The sequence below is a fragment of the Lissotriton vulgaris genome, chromosome 6 (assembly GCF_964263255.1).
Source record: "Lissotriton vulgaris chromosome 6, aLisVul1.2, whole genome shotgun sequence".
Taxonomy (NCBI): Eukaryota; Metazoa; Chordata; class Amphibia; order Caudata; family Salamandridae; genus Lissotriton; species Lissotriton vulgaris.
The window spans coordinates 1360658797-1360683845 of NC_141694.1; the positions used below are offsets into that span (position 1 = coordinate 1360658797).

At 50.1% G+C, this 25049-nt stretch overlaps 1 protein-coding gene across 2 annotated transcripts in view; it reads right to left on the bottom strand.

Annotated features, from left to right (window-relative positions):
• The window catches only part of USP34 (ubiquitin specific peptidase 34), a 2709276-nt gene that overhangs the window by 1820659 nt on the left and 863568 nt on the right, over positions 1–25049 (bottom strand). For both annotated transcript variants that reach the window (XM_086927486.1, XM_086927485.1), the window contains exons 32-33: positions 23644–23730; positions 13747–13947 (exon numbers count right to left, since the gene is read on the bottom strand). In XM_086927486.1, coding sequence (XP_086783612.1) covers positions 13747–13947; positions 23644–23730 — 288 coding nt within the window. The remainder of the gene's footprint in view (positions 1–13746; positions 13948–23643; positions 23731–25049) is intronic.

Sequence of the window (25049 nt, forward strand, 5' to 3'; positions counted from 1 at the left end):
AGGAAATACCTAGAAAAGGCAACCTTAGCCCTAGTGCAATTATAATAAAGGGAAAGACAAGTCTTTCTCTTTTTAAAAGGACCCTCACTCACCACTAGTTGGTGACATGCTTCATCATAGGGTCCCAGCTGGGGCGGCCGAATACCTCCCCAGCGTGCTACAACGCCTGAATTACAGCGGAGCGGGATGGTGGTGTGTGTAACAGTACCCTAAACAATATGTGAGTGCAACTGTGAGTGTAAGGTTAAAAAATACATGGTTGAAACCTGTAAAAAATGTTAATAAAGGCCAACCCGTATTAAGTTAAAATCAGTGCAAAGCGGAAAAACTAGGTTCTGTATTAGGAAACCTGTGTCCTTTAATTAAATAGTTAACATGTTTCTGCTGCTAATAACGCAAAGTCGCTCAGCATTCGTCAGGACCTAAAGTAACTTATAATTAGTCCTCCGGTGGAATGCGCGCGCTAAGGCGAACCCTCCTGTGAGGCTCTTAGTGTGAAAAGGTTACTTTGCTTTTAAAGAGTTACTCACGGTTGATACCCGTGGCAGCTCACTGCAATTCACAGGAGCAAAAAACGTATTGAGAGACGAGTCCTCTCTTCATGGGTAGAACGGCGTGGGATATCTTCTCGCGGTGTCAATTTTCAGCACACGCGACTCCCCGCAACAAACCTGCATTCGGGTCTGCCGTCCGCCCTCATTTCCGGGCGGACGGCAGACCCGCATCGATGGTCAGTCCATGGGAGTTCGGTGGTGTGGCTGAAGGTGATAGAGTTTCCTGTTGTGTCCGAGGGGGTCGAGGGTGTGTCCTGCTGAGTGCATGAGTTCGGTCACGATCTGGCGAAGTCCAATGTTGTGGAGGTTGTCCAGGAGGGATGTAGTGCTGGGGTCAAGTTGGTTGTCGGGTGGAAGTTTAGGTCTCCCAGTAGGGTGCAGTTGGTGGACGCAATAGCATGCGGGGAGATGATGTCTGTGATGGAGTTGGCGAAAAGTCAGCGGGGTCCAGGGAGGTCGGTAGATGAGGGTTCCAAGGAGGGTGGAGGTACGGCTGGCCAGTATTTTGAAGGGAAGGTTTTCCATCAGGTCTGTGGGCTCGTCGGGGAGTGTGCTCAGGTGGAAGGTGGATTTCTAGACGATGGCAATAGCTCCTCCAGGGCGGGTGGGGCAGTGCTTCCTGGAGATCTTGTATCCTTGGGGAATGGCGATGGCGATTTCCGGTCCCGAGGTGGTGTTGGTCCAGGTTTCGGTAAAGAATGCTACATCCGGTGTAGTGCTGTTGAGGAGGTCCCAAATTTCGGTGCCGTGTTTGTGGAGGGATCGGACGTTGAGGAGGATACATTGCAGGGTCTTCGGTTCGGTTGTGTTCTTGCGGGCGGATTGCGCTGGGTCAGTGGTCTTGACGGCGCTGCAGGTGTGCCGGCAGCGGTGACAGATGAAGGGTCCGTGGGTGTCGGCTGGTGATGCTAGCTTGTAGTTGTTGTTGCGGCCTGGGTTGAGAACATGGAGTACCACTGGGTCGTAGCGTTGGCAGTGCAGAGATCCAGGATTCCTGGCGCTGGTCGCAGTCGGGGTGCAGACGGGTTTGCCTTTGGGGCCCAGCAGCGCTGCCGCACAGTGGCCGCCATTAAGTAAGGGTCGGGGAGGGCTGGACAGCTGGGAGCGGGGTGGGGAGCTGGATTGGGCCGGTCGCACTGGTCATGCTGGGGGGCGGGAGGGGCCGCGGGGGCAGCAGCGGCGAGGAAAAACGGCCTAAAAAAGGCATGAGGAAAAAGGCAAAAAGAGAGAAAAGTGCAAATAAGGCAGCAAAAGTGCAAGAAAGAGTGGAGGAAAGACACAGAGGACACAGGAGAGGGAAAGGGAGAGATTGAGATGAGGGTAAAAAACTAGTGAAAAACAGAAGAAAGAGACAGGAGAGTGAAGGGGGGATCTTGAAATAAGGGGAAAACAACACAAAATGGAGGTTAAGACCCAGAAGGAGAGTGAAGGGGGGGGGGAGATAGAAGCGTGGAAAAAAACGAGTAAAAAGGGAGAGAAAAAGCGGAGCAAGAGAATGGAGACAGAGGTCCACTGGAGCACCAGGGATGAGGCGCAGGTGAAACCTGCGGGTGGAGGAGAGCCTTGAACACCAGCACTCGAGAGTGCAGGGGCTCAGGCTGGGGAAGGCTTTACTTAATGGTGGAGCTGCGAGGGAGGGAGAGCAATTTCACCGACAATGAGTCAATGGTCTTGATGCTCACACAGTTGATATGTGGTGGAACACCCCTTTTTCCCCAGCACCAACAAGGCAACTTCCCTGGGAATGTCTGGAAGACTCAGTCTTTCGGAGTTCATAGGAGTCCCACATACAAAGTTTATCACTGAAAATCATGACACCGCATCCACCAGAGAGGAGGAGTAGACCCCAATCAAGGTCAAGATGTGCGGCCCCTGCCTGGCGGAAGTGGTGGAGGTGTGTAGGACCGTCAAAAAAGATTGCAGACAGAGCAAAGGCTTCCAACACTAGAAAGCGAGGCGGACAGGGATGACGCCGGGAAACAGGCACTGACCAGCGCGAAAAAGACCGCACGCCCCCCTCTTGGAATACGTACAGTGCATACTTTTCAGCACTTAGGTCCACTGCAAAGGGGATAAGCCTGGCCCCCTGTTCACCTGGCTGATTTGTAGCGATACTCAACTCCCGCCCAATATTGAAAACCACCCTTCCAGAAGAGGGCATCCTTCACACTCAGTCTGCCATTTTGGGAGCTTTTTATGATTACTCCACAGTGTATGGGACGACCCCCTCCCCCCACCAATGGCACGGGATGCTTTTTTGACTGAACTCGCTCTACTCAGTCTCAAAGTGGCGGCTCGACCACCAAGGTGAAACAGGCTAGCCACGACCTAGCCCATAACAAAACTCCCAAACGAGACTAGCTGCCTATCTAATGTTATGCGGCCTTCGCCTCAAGCCCTGTACACAGCATAACAGAAATGTACAATGAGGCTCTGAACACCGGGGAGCTGCTGCCCTTCCTCTGCGAATCCCTCTAGTTCCCTCTGCACAAACCTGACAGGGACTCTACCCTGCTGGCGTCCTATCGGCTAAATAGCTATTCTTGGCATGGATTAGAAAATACTACCAAAATATCAGGCATGTTTCTATGTGCATGACCAGGTCCCACCTTGTTTCCCTCAGGCCGCGTTGCTTGATTCTGGACCTTGAAAGGGCTATACTTAAAAGTGGACAACTTGCTGCTCTACATTTTGTATGTGTGCTCAGATCTCTCCTCCCTGGCTGGTACATTTAATGAGTTTGCTAGCGTGGGGGGCGTCCGAATTAACTGAGTTGAATCCTGCGTTTAGTCGTTATGTCTAGGGGTCCCCTACAGAGAGGTGTCCCTAGGCAGGGCCACAGTTAGTTGGCGAGGCACCATGGTCCGGTATGGCCATATACACCTGTACCACTCGACCGCTGATCTCTTCGACAGGAACCGGGGAAGGGCCCTGTCATCACTGCGATACTGGGTGCGCTTCTGGAAGCAGCTACCGTTGGCGGCAACTAGGCAAATAGCCCTATCGAAGAAGTCATCATCCCCAAATCCTGTAATATTTTACACATCTCCCCTGTCCCTTTTTCTGAGACCTGGACATCCTACTGAGAGAGATACTCTAGGAAGGGGGCGGGGGGTGGGTGATTGGTCAGCGCCACTGCATTACATTGGCAAAGTTGCTGCTGCCAAAGGGTATGGGAGGGCTGTGTGCCCCTAATGGGGCATATTATCTGGTGACTCAATTGCAGTGGCTGTCCCGCAGGCTAACGGGATGGAACATGGGCAAGACGAGCCAGGGGTCACACACCCTTGTGTCACCCACAGCCCGAGCCAACTGTTTCCAAAACACGCACCTCCAACCCCAGGGTCCCTACACACTACAACAGCTCGACGATGCATGTTAAGTGTACATTTCCTCAAGAGTCATGTTACACCATACGCCCCTATTACCTGAAAGGCCTTCCATGTCCATTGGGACATACATTGCACTAGACTTACACCACTAGAGAAACCACTTACTGGACAAGGAGGGAGACCTCTTCACTGACAGATGACGACTCACCTTTGACCAACTCAGAGCTGATGATGGGTACCCCAGGCCAATTCCTCATGTATGGACAGCTCTGCAACTCTTTCAGTGTTCTCTGATTCATGGTGGTCGATGAGCCCTTGACCCATGCAGTCCCACAGGTGCTGTTACAGATGGGAACCAGGAGGCGACTCATCACCTGGCTACAAAGGGCACTCAGGGAACACCCCCGGTCTTAACTCTCGACCATGTGCTCTAAGTGGCAGGCCAATATTTGTATGGTGCTGCATGACAGAGTGGGAACAGGCTGTGGAATTCCCTCAACTATTCACACGGAATGAACATTTCAAAAAGATTAAAGTTTCCACCCTGAATCATGCCTAGTAGACACCTGATCAACTCTATTGCCACTTCCCTCATGCAAACCTATGCTGTCCCCAGTGTCAATCGGCATCCGCTGACCTAAGTCACCAGCTCTGGTCCTGTCCATTACTTTCTCACTACTGGTTCTACATACACATGACCCTTTGAAATGCCACAGGGCTCCCAGATGTGGTCTCATGGGAGGACAATACATGGGCATCCTCAAATGTTTTTGCCTTGCCCCAGTGGGCCTTTTATCCCGGGACCCAGTGGGCCTTTCACCCTGGAGGGCTTTTTGCCCCAGAAGGGTGGGGACCTCAATCACAGGACAAAATGACATGCAAGTCCCATCACAGAGCAGCGCTTACTGTGCACTTGTGCTCACTTCAAAATACTACGCCCTAGCAGGTTCTCGCAAGCCCTCCAGACACTATTAGAGTCCTGTCTAGATTTTCCCTCAATCACCATCTTGGGTGACTTTAACTACCACCTGGAGCTAGACAATAACTCTGATACTGCCAGACTCCTGGACAATCTTGCAGCATATGAGCTTAATCAATTAGTGTCCGAACCAACACACTCAGCCAGCCATACGTTGGATGGCATATTTACCAACAACCTTGATATCTCAGTGATCAAGACATTGCCACTACCCTGGACACACCACAGGGCGATCTACTTTGACATTAGGGCAATCAACACCCCTATACCAAGCCCGGGAAGACCTTCCCCGTTGATGGAATAAGATACAGGGGAAGGATCTAGAAAATGCTTTTAGCAGCTGCCCTCCCACACTGGCCTCAGACAACAATGAAGCAGCGCACCGGTTTGATAACTGGATTCGCACTGCGGTGAACTGTGTTGCACCTGAAATCTCTATCCCAGTTAAAAGATAAGTGCCTACCGCACCATGGTACGGGCCTGACCTGTAGAAGAAGTTAAGGTGTGTGGAGGTAAGATTACAGCAAGGAGCACAAAGAGGCCTATAACCTACATCTAGAAAAATAAGAGGAGGCCATTATGGAAGCGAAACGGGTCTATTTCACCACAATAATCGAAGCCACTAGTACCTGCACGAGGGAGCTGTTCAAATATATCCAATTATTGGCCAAACCCACCTAGAACAGTCAGTTTCGACCAGACCAAGATTTCTGAAATTAAATGGCAATTTTCTTTCAATATCATGCCGTCTGTCTTGATAGGGATCACCTGTGATGGACCTGAAGGAAGAAGGCCTGGAGTGCCAGTTAGATACACAGCAGTTCTAAGCAATTGAAGTGGAGACCCTTTGGGTAGGACATCCACATCGTGCCCCCACCCACCCTGTGAGGGAAGCGTCTCTAGTGATGGTCACCTGCTGAAGTGGGTCTATTGTTGGTGTTACACTCCTGCAGAGAACAGTGAGTGCTGACCCAAACCAGTGCTAGATTGTCCCTTTGACCCTCAGCTTGTGACCATTGTGCTTGTAGAGGGTGCATGTGAAGTCTTGAATGGGGGACAATGGCCATCCAAAACAAGGTGTCTGGAGAGCACACTAACCTTGGGTGTGTCCGTATCTTTTTTTTAGTTTCTCCAGCATCTGAAGCACCTGCAGCCTGAAGAGATGTTTGCTATTGAACAGAAAGTTAAACAGAACCTCTGACTCTGAGTAAGAACACTAGACACTAAAATTGATCCCCCGGATGCAGTATGAGCTGCATCATGGGCGCATCAGTTAGTGGTGTTTGATATAATCTTGCCTTCTGAAGCTAGCTTGTGGCCCAATATCAGTATTGGTCTAGGAGGTACTGGAGAAATAATTTCTCTCTCTCATCCCAGTGGGGTCTATCATATCAAGAGAGCAAAGCAGATGAAATTTGCAATCCTCCAATATGTGGTATATTGTGCAGCGACCCCTTGCCTGATATATTGATCTTCTGGGTGTGGTTTGTTAACAGTCCCTTTGGCATTAGCATGCTGTGTGGTCAACCAGGGAGTCTGGAGGAAACGGTCAGCAGATGTAAGGAGGGGTGAGGCTTTCTATTTTTATCCCAATGTTTGGTGTAATGACCCTGGCTTTTACGGGCTCCTTGAAGGTGTTCATTGCTGTTCTGAGCATGCCCTTGAGCATAAACGCACAAGTTACTTACCTTTGGAAACTATATATCTGTAAGAAACATTAGAAGTGATAGATTCCTTACCTTAGAATTACCCCAAGGCGTCAGACTGGATCCGGAAAGTTTTTCGTCACCAGTACCCCTGAGAGTCGGTAGACGTCGTCGTGCAGCTTCGCGTGCGTCGTTGGCACTGGGATAACGTCGCTGGAGCTACTTAGAAACACCCACACGCGCCGACGTCAGTTCTGTACACGACGTTTAGCGCCAGGAACACAGCCATGGAAGAAACTGACCACTGCTGCCATGATACTAGGGCCCTGAAAGGGATGACCTTAACCCTAGAAATCAGTTAGCAGAACAGGGAGGATGGGTGGGGTAGTGGAATCTATCACTACTAATGTTTCTTACAGATATATCGTTACCGAAGGTAAGTAACTTGTGCATCTGAAAGAAATGTAGTGATAGATTCCTTACCTTAGAATAGATACCCCAGCAATACCAACCCCGGTGGTGGGTCTGCGAACCAAGATCACACCAGAAAGTCCTGAAGAACAGAACAGCCAAAGAAGCCGTCTCTCCAGACTTGGCTGTCCAGGCAGTAATGCTTGGTAAACGTGTGCAAGGGAACTCCCCGTCCCAAAGCAGTAGTGGCAGCCATCTCCCTGGTAGAATGGGAGCGTAGCCCAACTGGAGGCTCCTTTTTAGCCAAAGAATATCAAGCTTTAATGCACAGAAGCACCCACCGAGAGATGGTCCGCTTGTGCACGTCGCGACCTTTTTTGGCGCCCACGTAGCCAACAAAGAGCCGGTAATCCACCCGTAACTGGTGTGTGCGGTTCAGAACGAAATAGAGCGCACATTTTGGGTCCAGAAGGTGGAGCCTCTCTTTCTCTTTTGTCCAATGTGAAAGGCAGTGACATCCTTTGGCAGAAAAGATGGACGAGTCCGCAGACAACTTTATCTGGATGAACTCACAAATGAAGGCTTGGAAGAAAGAGCCTGGAGCTCACGCACTCTTCTGGCAGAGGTGATGGCCACCAGGAAAGCAGTTTTTAAAGTGAGAAGACGAAGAGGACAGTTGTGAAGTGGCTCAAAGGGAGCACACTTCAGATAAGTTAGAACGAGGTTCAAGTCCCACTGAGGCATTATGAAGGGAATAGAAGGGAAAACACAAGCAATGCCTTTTAGGAATCTATTTCCAACAAGGGACTTGAAAAGGGAAGGCTGATCTGAAAGCCGTAAAAGGGCTGAAATGGCCGAGAGATAGCCCTTGATAGTGCCCAGGGCAGAGCCCTGCTGGGCCAAAAAATGTAGAAAGAGGAGGACCTTTGAAAGAGGGGCAGAAAGGGGATCCACAGCCTTTGCTGTGCACCATTACACAAATTTATTCCACCTGCAGGCGTATACCGTTTTAGTGGAGGGACGCCTGGCTACCAAGATGACATCACAAACCTGCTGCTGCTCAATCTCCACGCAAGGAGGTGGAGGCTGGACAGGTTCGAGTGGAGGTCCCTCCCCTGCTGCTGCGACAGAAGATCCTCCCGAAGAGGCAGATGGAGCGGGGGATTGATCGTCATGTTGAGTAGCTCGGGATACCATATTGTTAGAGCCCAGTCGAAAGCCACAAGAATGACTTGGGCCCGGTCACGCTTGATCTTCTACAGACGAAAAGCGTCGCCTAGCAAGTGCCGCCTTGGAAATTCCAATGCGCAGAACTGATGACATTGCGAGCTCTCTTCGGTGGCGAATAGATCTAACCAAGGCTCTCCCCACTGCTGAAAGAGACCTTGCGCCACGTCCGAGTTCAGACACCATTCGTGATCCATCATGCACCGGTGGCTGAGTTAGTCTGCCCAGGCGTGCCCTGATATTCCAGCCATGTCCAGAGGCGCAGAGTCTCTTGACATAGGATCCACGACCCCACCCCACCCTGTTTGTTGCATTACCACATGGCGGTGGTGTTGTCTGTGAACACGTGCACTACACTCCTCATGCAAGAGGGAAGGAATGCCTTCAGTGCAAGTCGGATCGCCCGAAGCTCCAGAAGGTTGATATGGAATTGGGACTCCGCCGGAGACCAGAGGCCTCTGATCTCAGCATCTCCCATGTGGCTGCCCCATCCCAGGACGGACACATCCATCACCACTGTGTGCTCCGATTGGGGAAGGGAGAGGGATCTGCCATTGACCCAATCGCGATTTGTGAGCCACCACTGCAATTGTCCTGCAGTGCCCTTCAAGATCTGGACGTGATCGGACAGGTTGCCCTGATGCTGTGCCCACTGGAACTTCAGGTTCCACTGCAGAGCCCGCATATGCCATCTGGCATGATCCAACAGCAGGATGCAGGAGGCTATCAGGCCCAGTAGCCGAAGGGTCATCCAGACTGAAAACCCGGATAGAGGCTGAAAGATCTGAATCATAGCCTGAATATCCCTGACTCCCACTCGGGAGGATAAACCCGAAACTGCGATAAAGAGGTGCTTCTGAGGGGGAATCAGGTGTGACTTCGGCACATTGATGAAAAACGCCAGCAAATGCAGGAGGTCAGCCGTAATCTGGAGGTGGGAGACAACTGCCTGGGGTGAGCCCGCCCTCAACAACAAGTCGTTGAGATAGGGGAAGACTGGAACCCCCGATCTGCGCAGATGAGCTGCGACCACCGCCTTCACTTTCGTGAACACCCAAGGGGCTCTGGTAAGGCCTAAGGGGAGCACGGTAAACTGAAAATGCTCGTGGCCTACCATGAACCTCAGGTAACGCCGGTGGGCCAGTAGGACAGAGATGTGGAAATAAGTGCCCTGCAAGTCCAACGCTACCATCCAGTCTCCAGGGTCGAGAGCAGATAAGAACATCTTGAACTTCTCTTTCTGGAGGACTCCGTTGACGTCCATGAGGTCCAAGATAGGACGCAGGCCCTTGTCCTTCTTGGGCACCAGAAAGTAGAGGGAATTACAACGAAGACCTACTTCTGGCCCAGGAACGCGCGCGATGGCCCCTTTGGCCAAGAGTGCTGTGACTTCCTGCTGAAGAAAGATGGTCCCCCGACATGCGGTGGTACCGAGGGGGCATGGCTGGAGGGGTAATCTCGAAAGGGAGGGAGTAACCCATCGGACTATCTGTAGCACCCACTTGTCCGAGGTGATGTTGCACCAGTGGGGGAGATGATGGCGTATTCTGCCGCCCACTGGCATTTGATGGGCCGGAAAGGTCGGAGTAGGAAGGCTTTGAAGTGGATGCTGCGGGGGTGGAGGTGGACTGACCCGCCCGCTGGCCCCCAGAACCGCATCAGCAGTTACCACGTCTGCGCTGAGGTTGTTGCTGTGCTGGTCTGTGCTCTGGAATGAATGTGTTGGGGCACCCCTTCCGTGGCCACAAAAGGAGCGAAAAGCAGAAGGCCGAGTGGCTAAGAGGCCTAAGGACTTGGCCGTAGCCCTGAATCCTTAAAGTGCTCCAACGCACTATCTGCTTTGTTGCCAAAAAGGCGAATGCCATCAAAGGACATGTCCATCAAGGTGTTTTGGACATCCCCCTCAGCCAGTTGCCCTCAGCCAGGCGTGGCGTCGAAGTGCCACCTTCGTGGAAATCGTATGCCCAGCGAGTCGGCAGTATCAAGCCCACAACGGATGGAGAACTTTGCTGCGTCCCTCCCAGCTGCAACAGCCTGGGCGAGTACTGTCTGGGCCTCCTCCGGGCAGTACTTGCGTAACCGTGTCCCACACTGAGTGGGAGTAACAGCCCAAGAGGCATGCGGTGTTCACCGACCGCAGCCCTAAGCTAGCAGATGAAAACAGCTTCTTGCCAAGCTGCTCCAGCGTCTTGTATTCCCTATCCGGGGGTGCAGAAGGGAATGCGCTCTGGGATGCAGAGGCTTGGACAACCAAGCTTTCATGGGTGGCGTGTTGAGAGAGAAAGAGGGGGTCGCCCGGAGACGTGTGATGGCGTTGGGTAGCGTTCCTGTACACAGGAGCCCCTGTGTTGGGCCTGGACCAAGTGCCCAAAAGAACATCAGACAGTGCATCATTAAAAGGCAGCAAGGGATCCGAAGAGGTTGCCGCCGGTTGAAGCACTTCTGTCAGGAGGTTAGTCCTGATGGCCACTGTAGGGAGTGGAAAGTCTCTGCCGCCCTACGCAACACCACTGCTACCTCTTCCGTAGCCAAGGAAGGAGGACACAGCATGCCAAGGTCAGGCGAGGTATCTAGACACACTGACATCCCCCAAATCCTCTGCCCAGTCCGGGTCATCACCGCACTGTTGTGAGAGAGGGTCCTCAGACCCCGCCCAGTCCTCCTCTTCCTCTGAAGTCTGTGAAACAGGCTGAAAATAAGGTGGACGGACGTAGGGGTAGAAAGGCCTCATCAGCATCGGAATCTGCGTTGATGAGACCCCGTTTTGGCGCTGTGTCCGGTTCAGGGCTCAAAAAGGGGACGATGTCGACGGTGGTTCCGGACGACATCGGAGGTGGAGCCGGAGGAAGGGTCGACACCGGTGGAGGTGTAATCAGGTCAACCGGTGTCGCCCAGGATCCGAGCCTGGATCCAGGAAGGTCCTGTGGCGCCGGGGGAGATGGCGGCGCCAGGGTCGGAACCACTGGCGTCGGAAGGGCAAAAACCTCCAGTCGGGCCCACGGGGCCCTAAGGCGCGCTGACGGGGCCAGACGGCCCAAAGAGTTGGGCCTTGGCAGCAAGAAACTCTTGCACCTGTGCAGGCGTCGCTGACAGACCCAGAAAAGGTAGGTAGACGCACCGCCGGAGCCGCGGGGGTGGCAACACCCAAACACTCAGCTGCGTCGTGCGACAGGCGAAGGGAAGTCGAAGAGCGATGGAGCTTCTTCGACTTCTTCTTGGAATGCTTCGACTTACCTGACCCAGAGTGCAAAGACTTTTATCCAGAGGAACGATGGTGACGACTCCACGACCGGTCCCTTGACCTCCCATGGGGCCGGGACCTTGAGCAGCGTGGAGCCGACTGCCGGACTTCCAGCAACTTTCGGGGGCAGTAGAGACACATGCAGTGTGGGCCTGTCATCGACATCAGGCGGTGACAGTCCCCACAGTTCTTGAAGCCGGGCATCCCTATGACACCAGGAGTCGATTGACTTGAAGAAATTAGGTAAAAGGCCTCGGAAAAAAGCAGTAAAAATTTGACTGGGGGTACTTGCTCTTCTCGGATCTGCGCTTGCTGGCGCAGTAAAAGAAAGAAATGTCAGTGCGCGTCGGCGCGTCCAAGTAGCTCCCGCGAAGTCATCCCGGCGCCAACGACGCACAAGGAGCCGCACGAAGACGCCTACCGACGTGCAGGGGTACTGCTGACGAAAAACTTTACGGATCTAGTCTGACGCCTGGGGGTAATTCTAAGGTAAGGAATCCATCACTACGTGTTTCTTTCAGATAAAAACCGGCAGGGTGTGTTACATGGTTAACAGAATGTTAACCAGAAAGCCTTTGTCTTTCTGGAAGGTGTGCTAATCAACCTTGTGAACTGAGGAAACCCCCAAGTATCACTTTGTGGTATGAAGTGGTGTCACATGGGGGAAGGTTTTGCAAGGTTTACATCTGGATCTACACTGTAGTCGGGTCACAGGTCATCCATTGGCTCAAGGTAAAAAGAGGCCTCGTAGGGGTCTAAAGGGTTCAAGGGGCTTTCCCTCTCCCTCAGAGGAACGTGGTGACCCTCTTCGGGAAGGTGGGGTGTTGGCACCGAAGGAGCAGAAGGACAAGCTAGAAGTGGGTTAGTGACCCTGTCATGAAGTTTGCTGTGCTTGGCAGGAGGTGTAGGCTCCAGGGAAAGCTGCTTTTCAAAAGGCAGTTTCCTCTTTCTTGGAAGTGTGTCCCTTAGTTTGATGGCAACTTTGTCGCAATCGTCCCAGTCTATGGGTGGATGAAGAATCTCCTTTGATGTGCATTGAATTCTTGGAAACACTGTAGTATTGACTGTTCTGAATCATCTGAGCACGCCACCGACAGTGATTTCGGTGATGAACGACTGGACGTTAAAGGACTCTACAGGTTTCTCGGCTCTGAGCTGGGTTTAGGAGCCGGATGATGTTTCGGGAGTGAAGAGGTCTTTGGCGCAGTAAATAATTAGCTCTACTTTTTTCTGTACAGCATGCACAAGCTAATATTTCCAAGGACTTGGAGAGGACACTAGGTATTTGATGGGTTTGATAGGATTGAAAGGATTTGGTCCAATGGAGCCATTGGGTAACCACTCGCACATATACCCTAGACAGACTCAACAAACTCACAAAAGGTTACCCAATATTGTATCCAATTAAAACTCTTGAATCATTTATCATAGGTTACCCGATATTGTATCCAATTAAAAGTCTTGAATCACTTATCATTCTGGTTATCTTGGAAATCAATTATCACAGCAGGGATAAACCATATGAACCAATTCTAAAGGGCTCTTAGGGTAAATATGAAAAATACTAAGAGCTTAAAGAGCTTGTGAACCAATTCTAGAGGACTCGGAGTATATCTATGATTTTAAAAAGCTACTAAGAGCTCACGGTGTGTCTATTTAATGCTCTGGTGAAGCAAGCTAAATGCTGCAAATAATGTGATGTAAATCACACACAGTTTAACGAAAGGTTCAAGAGACAAGAGTTAGGGAAATTTAAGTGAAAAAGAAAATAAAATGCAGATATTTGCAACTGTATTCCAACAATGCTTTCTGATGCACAAGGTAAGACACAGCACTGTCAAGAACATATGAAAAACACCACAGAAAAGCAAGCACCAAAGAAAAAAATAAGTACAAAGCAGGTCCCAGACCTCATCAACTAGAGGAAAGAAAGGAACTGAAAATGTGCATATTTCTTGGTGGGTGGCCTTTTAGAGTAGGGGATACATAGTTCTGCTTGTCCATGTTCTTCTTGAAGCTTTGGGAAATACTTTCTGGACATTGCCATGAATAAGTAACTGCCCGAGAGGTTAAGAATGGAAGAAAATCAGGCTTAAAATACAATCATTTTTAACAAGTCAGACATAGTTTATTTAATAATTTTTATAGCAGATTGTAATGCTACTTTAATCAATAATCTCCACAGAGACATTTTTATCGCAAATATAATTATATAAGATTGGTCAGCACCTACCTAAAAGAAAGAGCAATTAAACCTTTCTAATATGTTAGCTCAACAACATTCTGATAATAAGAGCTTGGTTCAACAAACCAAATAATGAAACTCAAGACAATGTTTAAATATTTATATGCATACCTCTGTTAAACGGGGTATATGAAGGCCTTTTGTATGATCCCCTGCCACTTTTCTTGATTTTAATGGCCACGTTCTTTTTCTGTGACCTTCAGCAACACCAGACCAGGCAAAAACATCGTGATAAGCTAAATCCAAATCTGATGGATCAACTGCAAATTGGCATATTAACTTCAGCAGACAAGCCAGGCAGTCCAGCTGCCACTAAGGAAAAGAGATTTCCATAAATTTAAAAAAGGTGGTGTGAAATCATATTGGATTTATGTATATGAAAACATACAAGAAAATGCAAATTTCTTCCAAAAGGTAGGGTTTACTACAAATATTATAGCAAGATATTTTTTTTTTTATCCAGTCATTACAAACCAGAATACAGTTGAAAAATAATCCAGCACTTCTCAGGTTGGTATATACTTTTTTAGTTGCTAAAATAACACTTTGCCAACACAAAGAAAAAGAGAAGTTTTCTCAAGTCTTCAGTGAAATGATATTGTTTAACAATGTATGCTTATTGTACAATTCACCAATATTAAAATAGTCGCCTATCTTCCCTAAAACTTCATGTGATGGATACTTACCCAATTTGCCGATTACTCCTTGGTACAACTATGGTATTTACTGAAATGTCAGTTCAGGAGAAAGAGCAATATCTCAACTGAGCTTCAGTGAGGTCACCTTACAAGTGAGTTTGCTGCTGCAAAAATGTACTACTGCGCCAGTCATGTTTTACAACTTCACTCCTTATTCCAAAACCGCCAAGGGAGAAGACAAACCAAATTAAAACACCTTACAATAATACTCATCCTCTTCCCAATGGTCAGAAGAAACCACGGAAGCAAAGTACCAAGTAATTAGCAAGAAGACAGAGTAAGCATCTATTTTCTTCTAATAAACAATGAATTTCATAGAATTCCTTTCTGAAGAAAGACTTAAAGGCAGTAAACCACAAAGTGGACTGCAGGTCTGAAGATCTCCAGGGCGACAAATAAATAACTGTTGAAGTACCCTCAAATTCTCAAGAAGTATAATTTGGCTGGCATATGGAAAAAGGCAGTATTTCATACGTGGGCCTTGCAAAATTATAGGTGAACTACCAATCTTGAAATGTTTCTTCCTTCAGAAACCTTAAGAGCAACATGGCATAGATGTATGTTCATCCCTTTGAAGAACACTAGGAAGCACCCTGCATACACCATCTATCTACACTCTAGACTAGAGCTTCTTTTGATAAAATAGGGAACACTTCTTATAGCTGAATTTCCAAATGTGCTGAGAGTGATGTAGGTCCTGGGGAACAGGAGAAACAAAAACAGAAATGGCATCTCCGATCTTAAGATATGAAGGGTTACTAACCCAAGCATATAACCCTCAACTCTTGGAAAAGCTTGCCACCGTCACTCACCAGTGAGGAATGAGAAGAGAATGGTGAGCCTATGAGAAGGTGAATCATGAACACAGGTTACAGAAGCACAGAAATAATGCTCAATGGCTATAACACCTCAAGGATGTAGTGTTGTGACTACAGAGGAAGACTTTGGCATAGCTATTGACCCTTTTGGGCAGGTTGGAACTGTCCACATTGGTGTACAGATAATTTCAAAGACCAAAGTCCTAAATCCTAGCAGTGGATCTGCTTCGGTTGGAATTTTAAAGCAATTAATTTACCACTTGGTCCTCAAAGAGACATTATCCGTCAATCACCATCAAAGGGCACATGTAATTTACTATGCATGTCCTGAGTAAAACCTTCAGAAGGCACCTACAGGAATCAACTAAATATGAACACCACACAATGAGTGCATCTCTGCATCTACAGTATGCAATCATGTTTGAAGTATGTGCTTTGAAGATTCCAGGCTAAAAAAAATCTGTCTACGGAAAGTTTGTAGCAAAATGTGGGAGAGGTTTTGTGACTCTTTCTACATTTCTGGATGAAGTAAACATTTCTTACCCAATATAAAACAGCTTTGACTCATATTCAGGAGGAATGGTCAGGTACTTGTTTAGACTTGGAAAAGGTGGCCTAGAGGACCACTCTTTTGTGGTTAGGTTGTACCAAGTGAATATTATGGTAGTATTTCTCTAAAATTGCCTCCAACGCCTCACAGAACAGCGAAATAGGATCAGGTGACTGTTCAGTGAGCTCCAGACTTTTAGTTACCCTATGCCAAGTAGGCAATGGATATAACCTGCCTGTCAAAGCATGCAGCAGCATTCTATAAAACTTAAGCAAATAATGAAATCAGTCCACAGGGTGCCATACAAAAGACACTGCATACAAACAGTCATCCATCACTCTGTTGCTGTAAACACGGACCAACATTTTGTATTTAATGGGGAAGAAAGTGCTCTTTCTCATCTTGTAATTCAGTATCCTGACAGTTTGTGAATTCGAATTCCTGTTCAGCAGGCTCTTCTTAGATAAATTCAACTAGAGAAGAGCATACTGAAAGTCACTCATATAAAGCCTTTCTTGGCTCTTATTTCTCCAAGAAAGAGAGCGGTGCTGACGTTTTAAGAGTTTCAAGCATCAATTAGGTACTTGCCCCATGGGGCAGCATTGAGTTTCGTGGAGCTGAAGCCTCCAGATCGTAGGAGCTATAAGAACAAGTTACTTACCTTCGGTAACGATATATCTGTAAGAAACATTAGTTAGTGTTAGATTCCTTACCTTAGAATATCCCCAGGCGTCAGTCTGCATCCGGAAACTTTTGCGTAGCAGTACCCCTGCGCGTCGGTAGGCGTCGTCTGCAGGCGTCCCCTGCGGCTCCGCGTCCGTCGTCGTGCGCCGTGATGACGTCGCTGGAGTATATAGACGCCGCCTCCGCGCGCTGACGTCAGTTCTTTGTACACAGCTTTTCCGCGCCAGAAAACGCAGAGCCATGAGAGAACCAACACTGGTGCCATTTGCAACTAGGGCCCTGAAAGGGATGTCCTTAACCCTAGGTATCAGTTCGCAGAACGGGGAGGATGGGTGGGTTCGGTAAGGAATCTAACACTAACTAATGTTTCTTACAGATATATCGTTACCGAAGGTAAGTAACTTGTTCATCTGAAAGAAACACGTTAGTGTTAGATTCCTTACCTTAGAATAGATACCCCAGCAATACCAACCCCGGTGGTGGGTCTGCGAACCAATACATTCCTACACCAGAAAGTCCTGGAAGCCATCCCTCCGGACTTGACTGTCCAGGCAGTAGTGCCTCGCAAAGGTGTGCAGCGAGGCCCACGTAGCCGCCTGGCAAATGTCCTGCAAGGGGACTCCCCGGCCCAGGGCAGTAGTAGCCGCCGTGGCCCGAGTGGAATGGGCCCTCAGCCCAACAGGAGGCTCGTTCCGAGCCAAAGAGTAGCACGCTTTGATGCACAGAACGACCCACCGAGAGATGGTCCGTTTATGTACCGCCCGTCCCTTCTTCGCACCCACATAGCCAACAAACAGTTGGTCATCCACCCGGAACTGGCGTGTGCGATCCACATAAAATGAAAGCGCACGTTTTGGGTCCAGACGATGGAGCCGCTCTTCATCCTTTGAAGGATGCGGAGGCGGGAAGAAGGAAGGGAGGGTGATGGACTGCCCGATGTGAAAAGCAGAAACTACTTTGGGCAGGAAAGAAGGTCTAGTCCTCAGAACCACCTTGTCAGGATGAATGGACAGGAAAGGAGGTTGGACAGAAAGAGCCTGGAGCTCACTCACTCTCCTGGCAGAGGTGATGGCAACCAGGAAAGCCGTCTTCAAAGTCAGGAGACGAAGAGGGCAAGAATGAAGGGCTCAAAGGGAGCACACATCAGAAAGGTAAGAACCAGGTTCAAGTCCCACTGAGGCATCACAAACGGAACAGGTGGATACATGTGTGTGATGCCCTTCAAGAATCTCGTTACAATCGGGGACTTGAACAAAGAAGGCTGATCAGGAAGCCTTAGAAAGGCTGAAAGGGCAGAAAGGTAGCCATTGATAGTGCCCAGAGCAGAGCCCTGCTGGGCAAGAGAAAGAAGAAACAGAAGAACCTCTGAAAGAGGGGCAGAAAGAGGATCCACAGCCTTTGCTGTGCACCATGCCACAAATCTGTTCCACCGACAGGCGTATACCGACTTTGTGGAGGGACGCCTGGCTGCCAGAATTACATCACAGACTTCAGGAGGCAAGTCAAATGGCCTCAACTGCCGCCGCTCAATCTCCAAGCATGGAGGTGGAGACTGGACAGGTTCGGGTGGAGGACCGTCCCCTGCTGCTGCGACAGAAGGTCCTCCTGAAGGGGCAGGCGGATCGGGGGACCGACTGACATGCTGAGTAGCTCGGGATACCAGTACCTTCGAGCCCAGTCCGGAGCCACAAGGATAACTTGGGCCCGGTCGCGCCTGACCTTCTTCAGCACTCTAGGCAGAAGTGGTATAGGCGGAAAGGCGTATAACAGACCGCAACTCCACTCGCGCCGAAAGGCGTCGCCGTGCGAGTGCCGTCTTGGAAACTCCAACGCGCAGAACTGATGACATTGCGCGTTCTCTTCTGTGGCGAATAGATCTAACCAAGGCCCTCCCCATTGCAGAAAGATGCCTTGCGCCACGTCCGAGTTCAGACGCCATTCGTGATCCATCGAGCACCGACGGCTGAGTTCGTCCGCCCTGGCGTTCAGAGAGCCTGCCAGGTGTTGAACCGTCAAGGTCACGTCCTGACGTTCCAGCCACTGCCAGAGGCGCAGAGCCTCCTGGCAAAGGGTCCACGACCCCACTCCGCCCTGTTTGTTGCAGTACCACATGGCGGTGGTGTTGTCGGTGAACACCTGCACTACACTCCCGTTGACAAAGGGGAGGAATGCCTTCAGTGCTAGACGAATCGCCCGCAGCTCCAACAGGTTGATATGGAGCCGGGACTCCGCCGGAGACCAGATGCCTCTGATCTCTGCCTCTCCTAAGTGGCCACCCCAGCCCTGGAGGGACGCGTCCGTCACGACAACGTGCTCCGGTTGGGGAAGGGAGAGGGATCTGCCTCTGACCCAATCGCGGTCCGTAAGCCACCACTGCAGTTGTCTCGCAGTGCCCTCCGAGATCAAGACGTGGTCGGACAAGTTGCCCTGATGCTGGGCCCACTGAAACTTCAGGTCCCACTGCAGAGCCCGCATCCGCCACCGGGCGTGATGCACCAGAAGGATGCAGGAAGCCATCAGTCCCAGCAGCCGCAGCGTCAACCTGACCGAAACCCGGGATAGCGGCTGAAAGATGGGAATCAAAGCCTGTATATCCCGGACCCGCCGTTCCGGAGGATAAACCCGAAACTGCGCCGAGTCCAGAACCGCTCCGATGAAAAGGAGCTTTTGAGAGGGACACAGGTGTGATTTCGGCACATTGATGGAGAACCCCAGGTCGTGCAAGAGGTCTGCCGTCATCTGAAGGTGGTGGACGACTGTCTGGGGCGAGCCCGCCTTTAACAACCAGTCGTCTAGGTAGGGGAAGACTGAAACCCCCAACCTGCGCAGATGGGCTGCGACCACCGCCATCACCTTTGTGAACACCCGTGGGGCGCTGGTAAGGCCGAAGGGAAGCACGATAAACTGAAAGTGCTCCTGGCCTACCGTGAACCGCAGGTAACGCCGGTGGGCCGGCAGGACGGGGATGTGAAAATAGGCATCCTGCAAGTCCAACGCTACCATCCAGTCTTGTGGGTCTAGAGCAGCCAAGACCTGAGCTAACGTCAACATCTTGAACTTCTCCTTCCGGAGGAAGCCGTTGACGTTCCTTAGATCCAAGATAGGACGTAGGCCCCCCTTGTCCTTCTTGGGTACGAAAAGTAGTGGGAATAGCAACCACGCCCTACTTCTGGCCCAGGAACGCGCTCGATGGCCCCCTTGGCCAAGAGGGCCGTAACTTCCTCCTGCAGAAGTGTCAAGTGGTCCCCCGACACACGGTGGTTCTGCGGTGGCATGGCTGGAGGAGTGGTCTCGAAGGGGAGGGAGTAGCCCCTTCGGACGAGTTGCAGCACCCACCTGTCCGACGTGATTGTGCGCGAGTGAGCGTGGTGATGGCGAACCCTGCCACCCACTGGCGTCACATGGGGCCGAAAGCACGGACTAGGAGGATTTGGAGGCAGATGCTGCGGGTGGAGGTGTGGCCTGACCCCGCCGTTGACCCCGACCGCCGCCACGGCGGTTTCCACGGCCGCCACCGCGTTGAAAGGACTGTTGCGGCGCGTGGCTGGCAGCACGTGTGGGGACGCCCCTTCCTTGGCCACAAAAGGAGCGAAACGAACCCGTTTGCTGGCGCTGGGTCGAAAGACCCAAGGACTTGGCCGTGACCCTGGAGTCCTTGAAGCGTTCCAGCGCGTGGTCCGCCTTGTCACCAAAGAGGCGACAGCCATCGAACGGCATGTCCATCAAGGCATTTTGGACATCGGCCGAAAAGTTGGCGGATCTCAGCCAGGCGTGGCGACGAATCGCCACCGTCGTTGACATAGCTCTGCCCAGCGAGTCGGTCGTATCAAGACCACACCGTATTGAATATTTAGCTGCGTCTCGGCCCTCAGCCACAGCCTTGCCGAGCTTCGCCCGCACCTCCATGGGGCATTCTGGCAGCACTTCCGCGACCGTGTCCCACACAGAGTGGGTGTAGCGGCCCAAGAGGCATGCGGTGTTGCAAGACCGCAGTCCCAGACTCAGGGACGAGAAGACCTTCTTGCCATATTGGTCATACCTCTTGGATTCCCGATCGGGCGGGGCCGACGGGAATGCGGACTGGGAGGTAGAGGCCTGGATCACCAGACTCTCGGGAGTGGGATGGGCGGACAGGAATTTGGGGTCGTCCGGACAAGGACGGTGGCGTCTGGCCACGTTCCGATCAACAGGCGAACCTGAAGCGGGCCTGGACCACGTGCCCAACAGAACGTCTGACAAGGCTTCGTTAAACGGCAGCAGAGGCTCCTGTGGGCATGACTGCGGTTTGAAGACCTCAGTGAGGATGTTAGGCCTCACGGCCGTGACGGGGAGCTCAAGGTGTAAGGCCTTGGCAGCCCACATCAGCACCACTGAATATGCAGCTCCCTCCATCGACTCCACAGAAGGAGGAGAGATAAAACCAGGGTTAGGAGAATCGTCCAGACCACTGGCATCCCCCAAATCACCTGTCCAGTCCGGGTCATACTGGCACTCACGTGACAGAGGGTCCTCAGACCCCTCCCAACCTTCCCCGTATTCTTCATCATCTCCATACTCGGAGTCAACGATGTAGACCGGCTCCTCGGGGTTCACAGGCCCCATCGACGTCGAACCCGGCGTCGATCGACGCCGGTCCGACTCCGCGTCCGGATTCGGGGAGGGCATGGGGACGGCGCCGCCCGGAGCCGGCGCCGGACCCCCGGCGCCGGCCGAAGCCGGCACAGGAGAACCGGCGCCGCGTGGGGGCGGCGTCGGGGGTAACCCCGATGGAATCGGCGCCGAACCAGCCGGCAGGCCAGCCGGCGTCGACCCCGAAGGCCCTTGCGGCGCCGGGGTCGGAGCCGTCGGCGGCACCGGGCCCGGAGCACCCGATGGCGTCGAGCCAGGGACACCCGACCCGCCAGGGCCCTCGGACGGTAGCACTGGGCCCGAAGGCGCCGTAGGCCCCGTCGGAGAACTGAGCGCTCTCATGGCCATGAGGAACGCCTCAATCTCCTCAGGCGTCGCACCGTGCCGGAGGGTATGGGGCAGGCCGCGCCGGCGACCCACGCGGAGCCGCGGAGTTGGGGTCACCCGAACCCCCGGCCGCGTCGCGACGCGAGCGTCGGGGGGAGTCGGGGGTACGATGACGACGCCCCGACTTCTTGTGTTTCTTACCTGATGAGCCCGACGAATGGTGACGACTTCCGGAGCGCTCGGGGCGGCTCCGCGACCGCTCCCTCGAACGCTCCCTGGACCTCCGGCCGGACCGAGACCGCTCCTGACGCGGGGCCGACACCCGGAGCTCAAGCAGCTTGCGGGACCGCTCCCGTCTAGCCTTGTTAGTGAGGGCCCGGCAGTCGACGCAGGCGTCCACGTCGTGGTCGGGGCCCAGGCACCGGAGACAGAGTCGGTGATGGTCCGTGACCGACATCGTGCGGTCACACCCGTCACAATTCTTGAAACCGGGCATCCTACCAGGCACAAAAAGAGTAATAGAGTTGAACAAAGTTGGTCAAAAGACCGGAGTACTGCTCTTTGGATCTGCGCTTGCTGGCGCGGAAAAAAGAAGAACTGACCTCAGCGCGCGGAGGCGGCGTCTATATACTCCAGCGACGTCATCACGGCGCACGACGCCGACGACGGACGCGGAGCCGCAGGGGACGCCTGCAGACGACGCCTACCGACGCGCAGGGGTACTGCTACGCAAAAGTTTCTGGATCCAGACTGACGCCTGGGGATATTCTAAGGTAAGGAATCTAACATTAACGTGTTTCTTTCAGATGTATTGTTATTATAAGAAAGGCAAGCAACATCAGAATATGGTGTGAAGTGGAATGCCATGGACCTGAACCTCTAAAGCACTATGACATCATCATCCAGTGTCTGATTCCCAAGGTTTACTTTACGTTTAGCAGGGAGACAAAGAAGTTGAATGACTGTGTAACACCCGAGACATTCCCACCTACAGTGCCGGTCCGTGTGAAAACCTTAATGGAGGATGGACAAAGATGATTACTTTGAGTTAGACGACATCTTCCTCCTCTTCCTGTACCATATCAGTGACGTTAGTTAGCTGTTGTGCTTCTTTCCTGCCTAGCATTGTGGGTGACTTCAAGCCTGCTTTGGTTAGGAAGGTGAACAAGACATGAAGGAGGTACCCTCAAGGGAAAATGAGAGAAAAAACTTAGTCTCTCTTTCTTATGTAGCTTTACAGTTCATGGTCGCACAGGGCTAGGAGCCCATGGATTTGTGGTCAGAAACAAACAGAACATGCATCTGTGTTGACGGTCAGGAGCTTTGTTGCCTACAGTCATTTCATGGCTTAAATCCAATGTTGGACAGTTCAACCAGCAAAAGAAAAAGCTTAGATAGTGAGCCCAAATATAGGGCATAAATGTGGCTACTACGTGACAATGCATTATGTAATGTCACCTGTGATATTACCAGTAACATAAATGAAGACTTGACTGACGTGCCACACAACTGAACTTTTTCACATATATTTGCTGCAAGCGGAAATACAGATTTTCTTCTCTATGTAACGTCTGCAAGGATATGTAGCTGCTGTAAGTAAACATACAACCTAATATTTGCATTTAGTATCTGTGGGAGCATCTACAGCTTCGGAGTGTAGCTACAGCAGCTTTCATAGAATAAGAAGGACTTGCTGCACGTAGTGTACTATATTTCAAGGAGTGTTTATTAACCCTGTTGTTCAACGTTATGAAAAGATGATGTGTTGATTGATGAGTGGAAGTAATTCAATCATCTGAATCGTGAAAGATCAAGTGCAGCAGACACTGGTGCCCGTAATGGTTCACTGGTTCACTACTGGAGTACTAATGAAGCTAATGTTCAGTACCCCAGTTAATAATTGGTACACCAACCTCTAGGAAAACTAAATCTATAATCAGAGGGCCATAACGTAATGTACTCAAAGAATAGGTCTATCAAACCAATATCAAGCTAGGTTCGATATACTTGTTTTCGGTAAAAAAAAAACCACATTCAGTCACTATTGGCTATTTACTTGCTTTCCAGGATGGTAAGTCAGTAAATAAATGGTAAACATATGGACAGAACAATTGACAACCATTAACAGATGCAATTACAGAGAGTAAAGTACAAAATTACCTGAAAGACATTTGTATCAAGCTAAAGAAGATTACATTTTATTTGCATTACTTTAACTGCAATTTTAAAATAAAATAGAAAATCTACATATGGAAATATTCATTAACACAAAAAATTTGAATCACTGTGAATTTGTACTTACCACCGTCCAAGGTTCATGTTCTTTTGGCTCTAAAATTCCAGAATTAAAAATTTCTATTACTAGTTGAAGACCTCCTGCAGCAACAAACTGTAGAAAAATTGACAAGATTTAATAAAAAATCTGAAACCGGAGTGCACCTATTAAACCTGTAACTATAAGACAAAAAAAGACTGTAAATGTGTCATCGACCAACGCTTTGGACACAAATAATAACCAGCTGCGATAAACACTCATTAAGCCTAGCTTTCTTGATTACATTGCTCTTAATTTACAAATTCAACTCAGATGAGTAAGAACAGTCATTCATGTTTGTTGTTTAAAGAGAGTCGGCATGCACTTTTTACCAAGTTCCAGTATGAAGATTTGATGGAACACAAAAGAAACACTGAATAACTGGAGGCTATTAAATCTTTTGATCAGTTCCCCAAAAAAGAATGTGGTAAGTAAAACAAGCATTTCAAATGCAATCGGTCTCGCCTTTGGGACCTTATATGTATTTAGCTATGCAGCACATTAGCCTTGGTGCTGAAACATCTACTGCTCTTTAACATGGAGGGAAAGTAAGCACCTAACTGTGTGATACGCCAGGTATGGGAATGGAGGGAGAGAAATGTTGCCTTTCAGTTGGAAATGGTATAGTCCAAAGCTCTGTTTTTAATATAAAATCAGGGCCTTCGGTGGTCATATCACTGAAAATACAAGATGTGAAAAAAAATATTATTGTCTATGGGTGCTTGTGGAAGACAATTTCTATGGACTGGATTCTAGAGAATGTTAAAGTGATTCAAGAATTTTGCTGACTTTTGTTGGTCGTTTTCTATCAAGAAAGTTAAATAGAGGCAGTTGCCAGAAAAAATTAAATCCCTCAGCAGAAAGCAATTCTGTTATTTTACTGACCTCTACTGGTTGTTTTCTATCAAGACAGTTAAATAGAGGCCGTTGAACAAGCAGAAAGCAATTCGGGTATTCTACTGACCTCTACTGGTAGTTTTCTACGAAGACAGTTGAACAGAAAAAAGTCCCTATGCGGGAGCAGACAAGTCTGACAAGTTGCTCTCCAGAGCCCAAAAAGTACATAAACATATAGGTATTTACTAAAGTATATACAAGAGGTCTTGAATGCTCGACCTAAAAAGGTCCAGATGTTTCCATTTACAGAACATAAACCCTATGTCATCCCCCAATTGGCATACAATGGCAAGGTAACGGAAAAAGGAATATGTTAAAAATAAAAAGAATTTCATATCTAGTGTCATATTTAGTGATTGACTTGTACATTAAGGTTAGAAAAACGAGGTAAACACACAGACTCATAGGTCTTAATTTGACTGTGTGTTGGTTATAACAACGGTTACATAAAACTGACTAGCGACTCACTATGCCACCTAAAGAATCACCATTTTAGT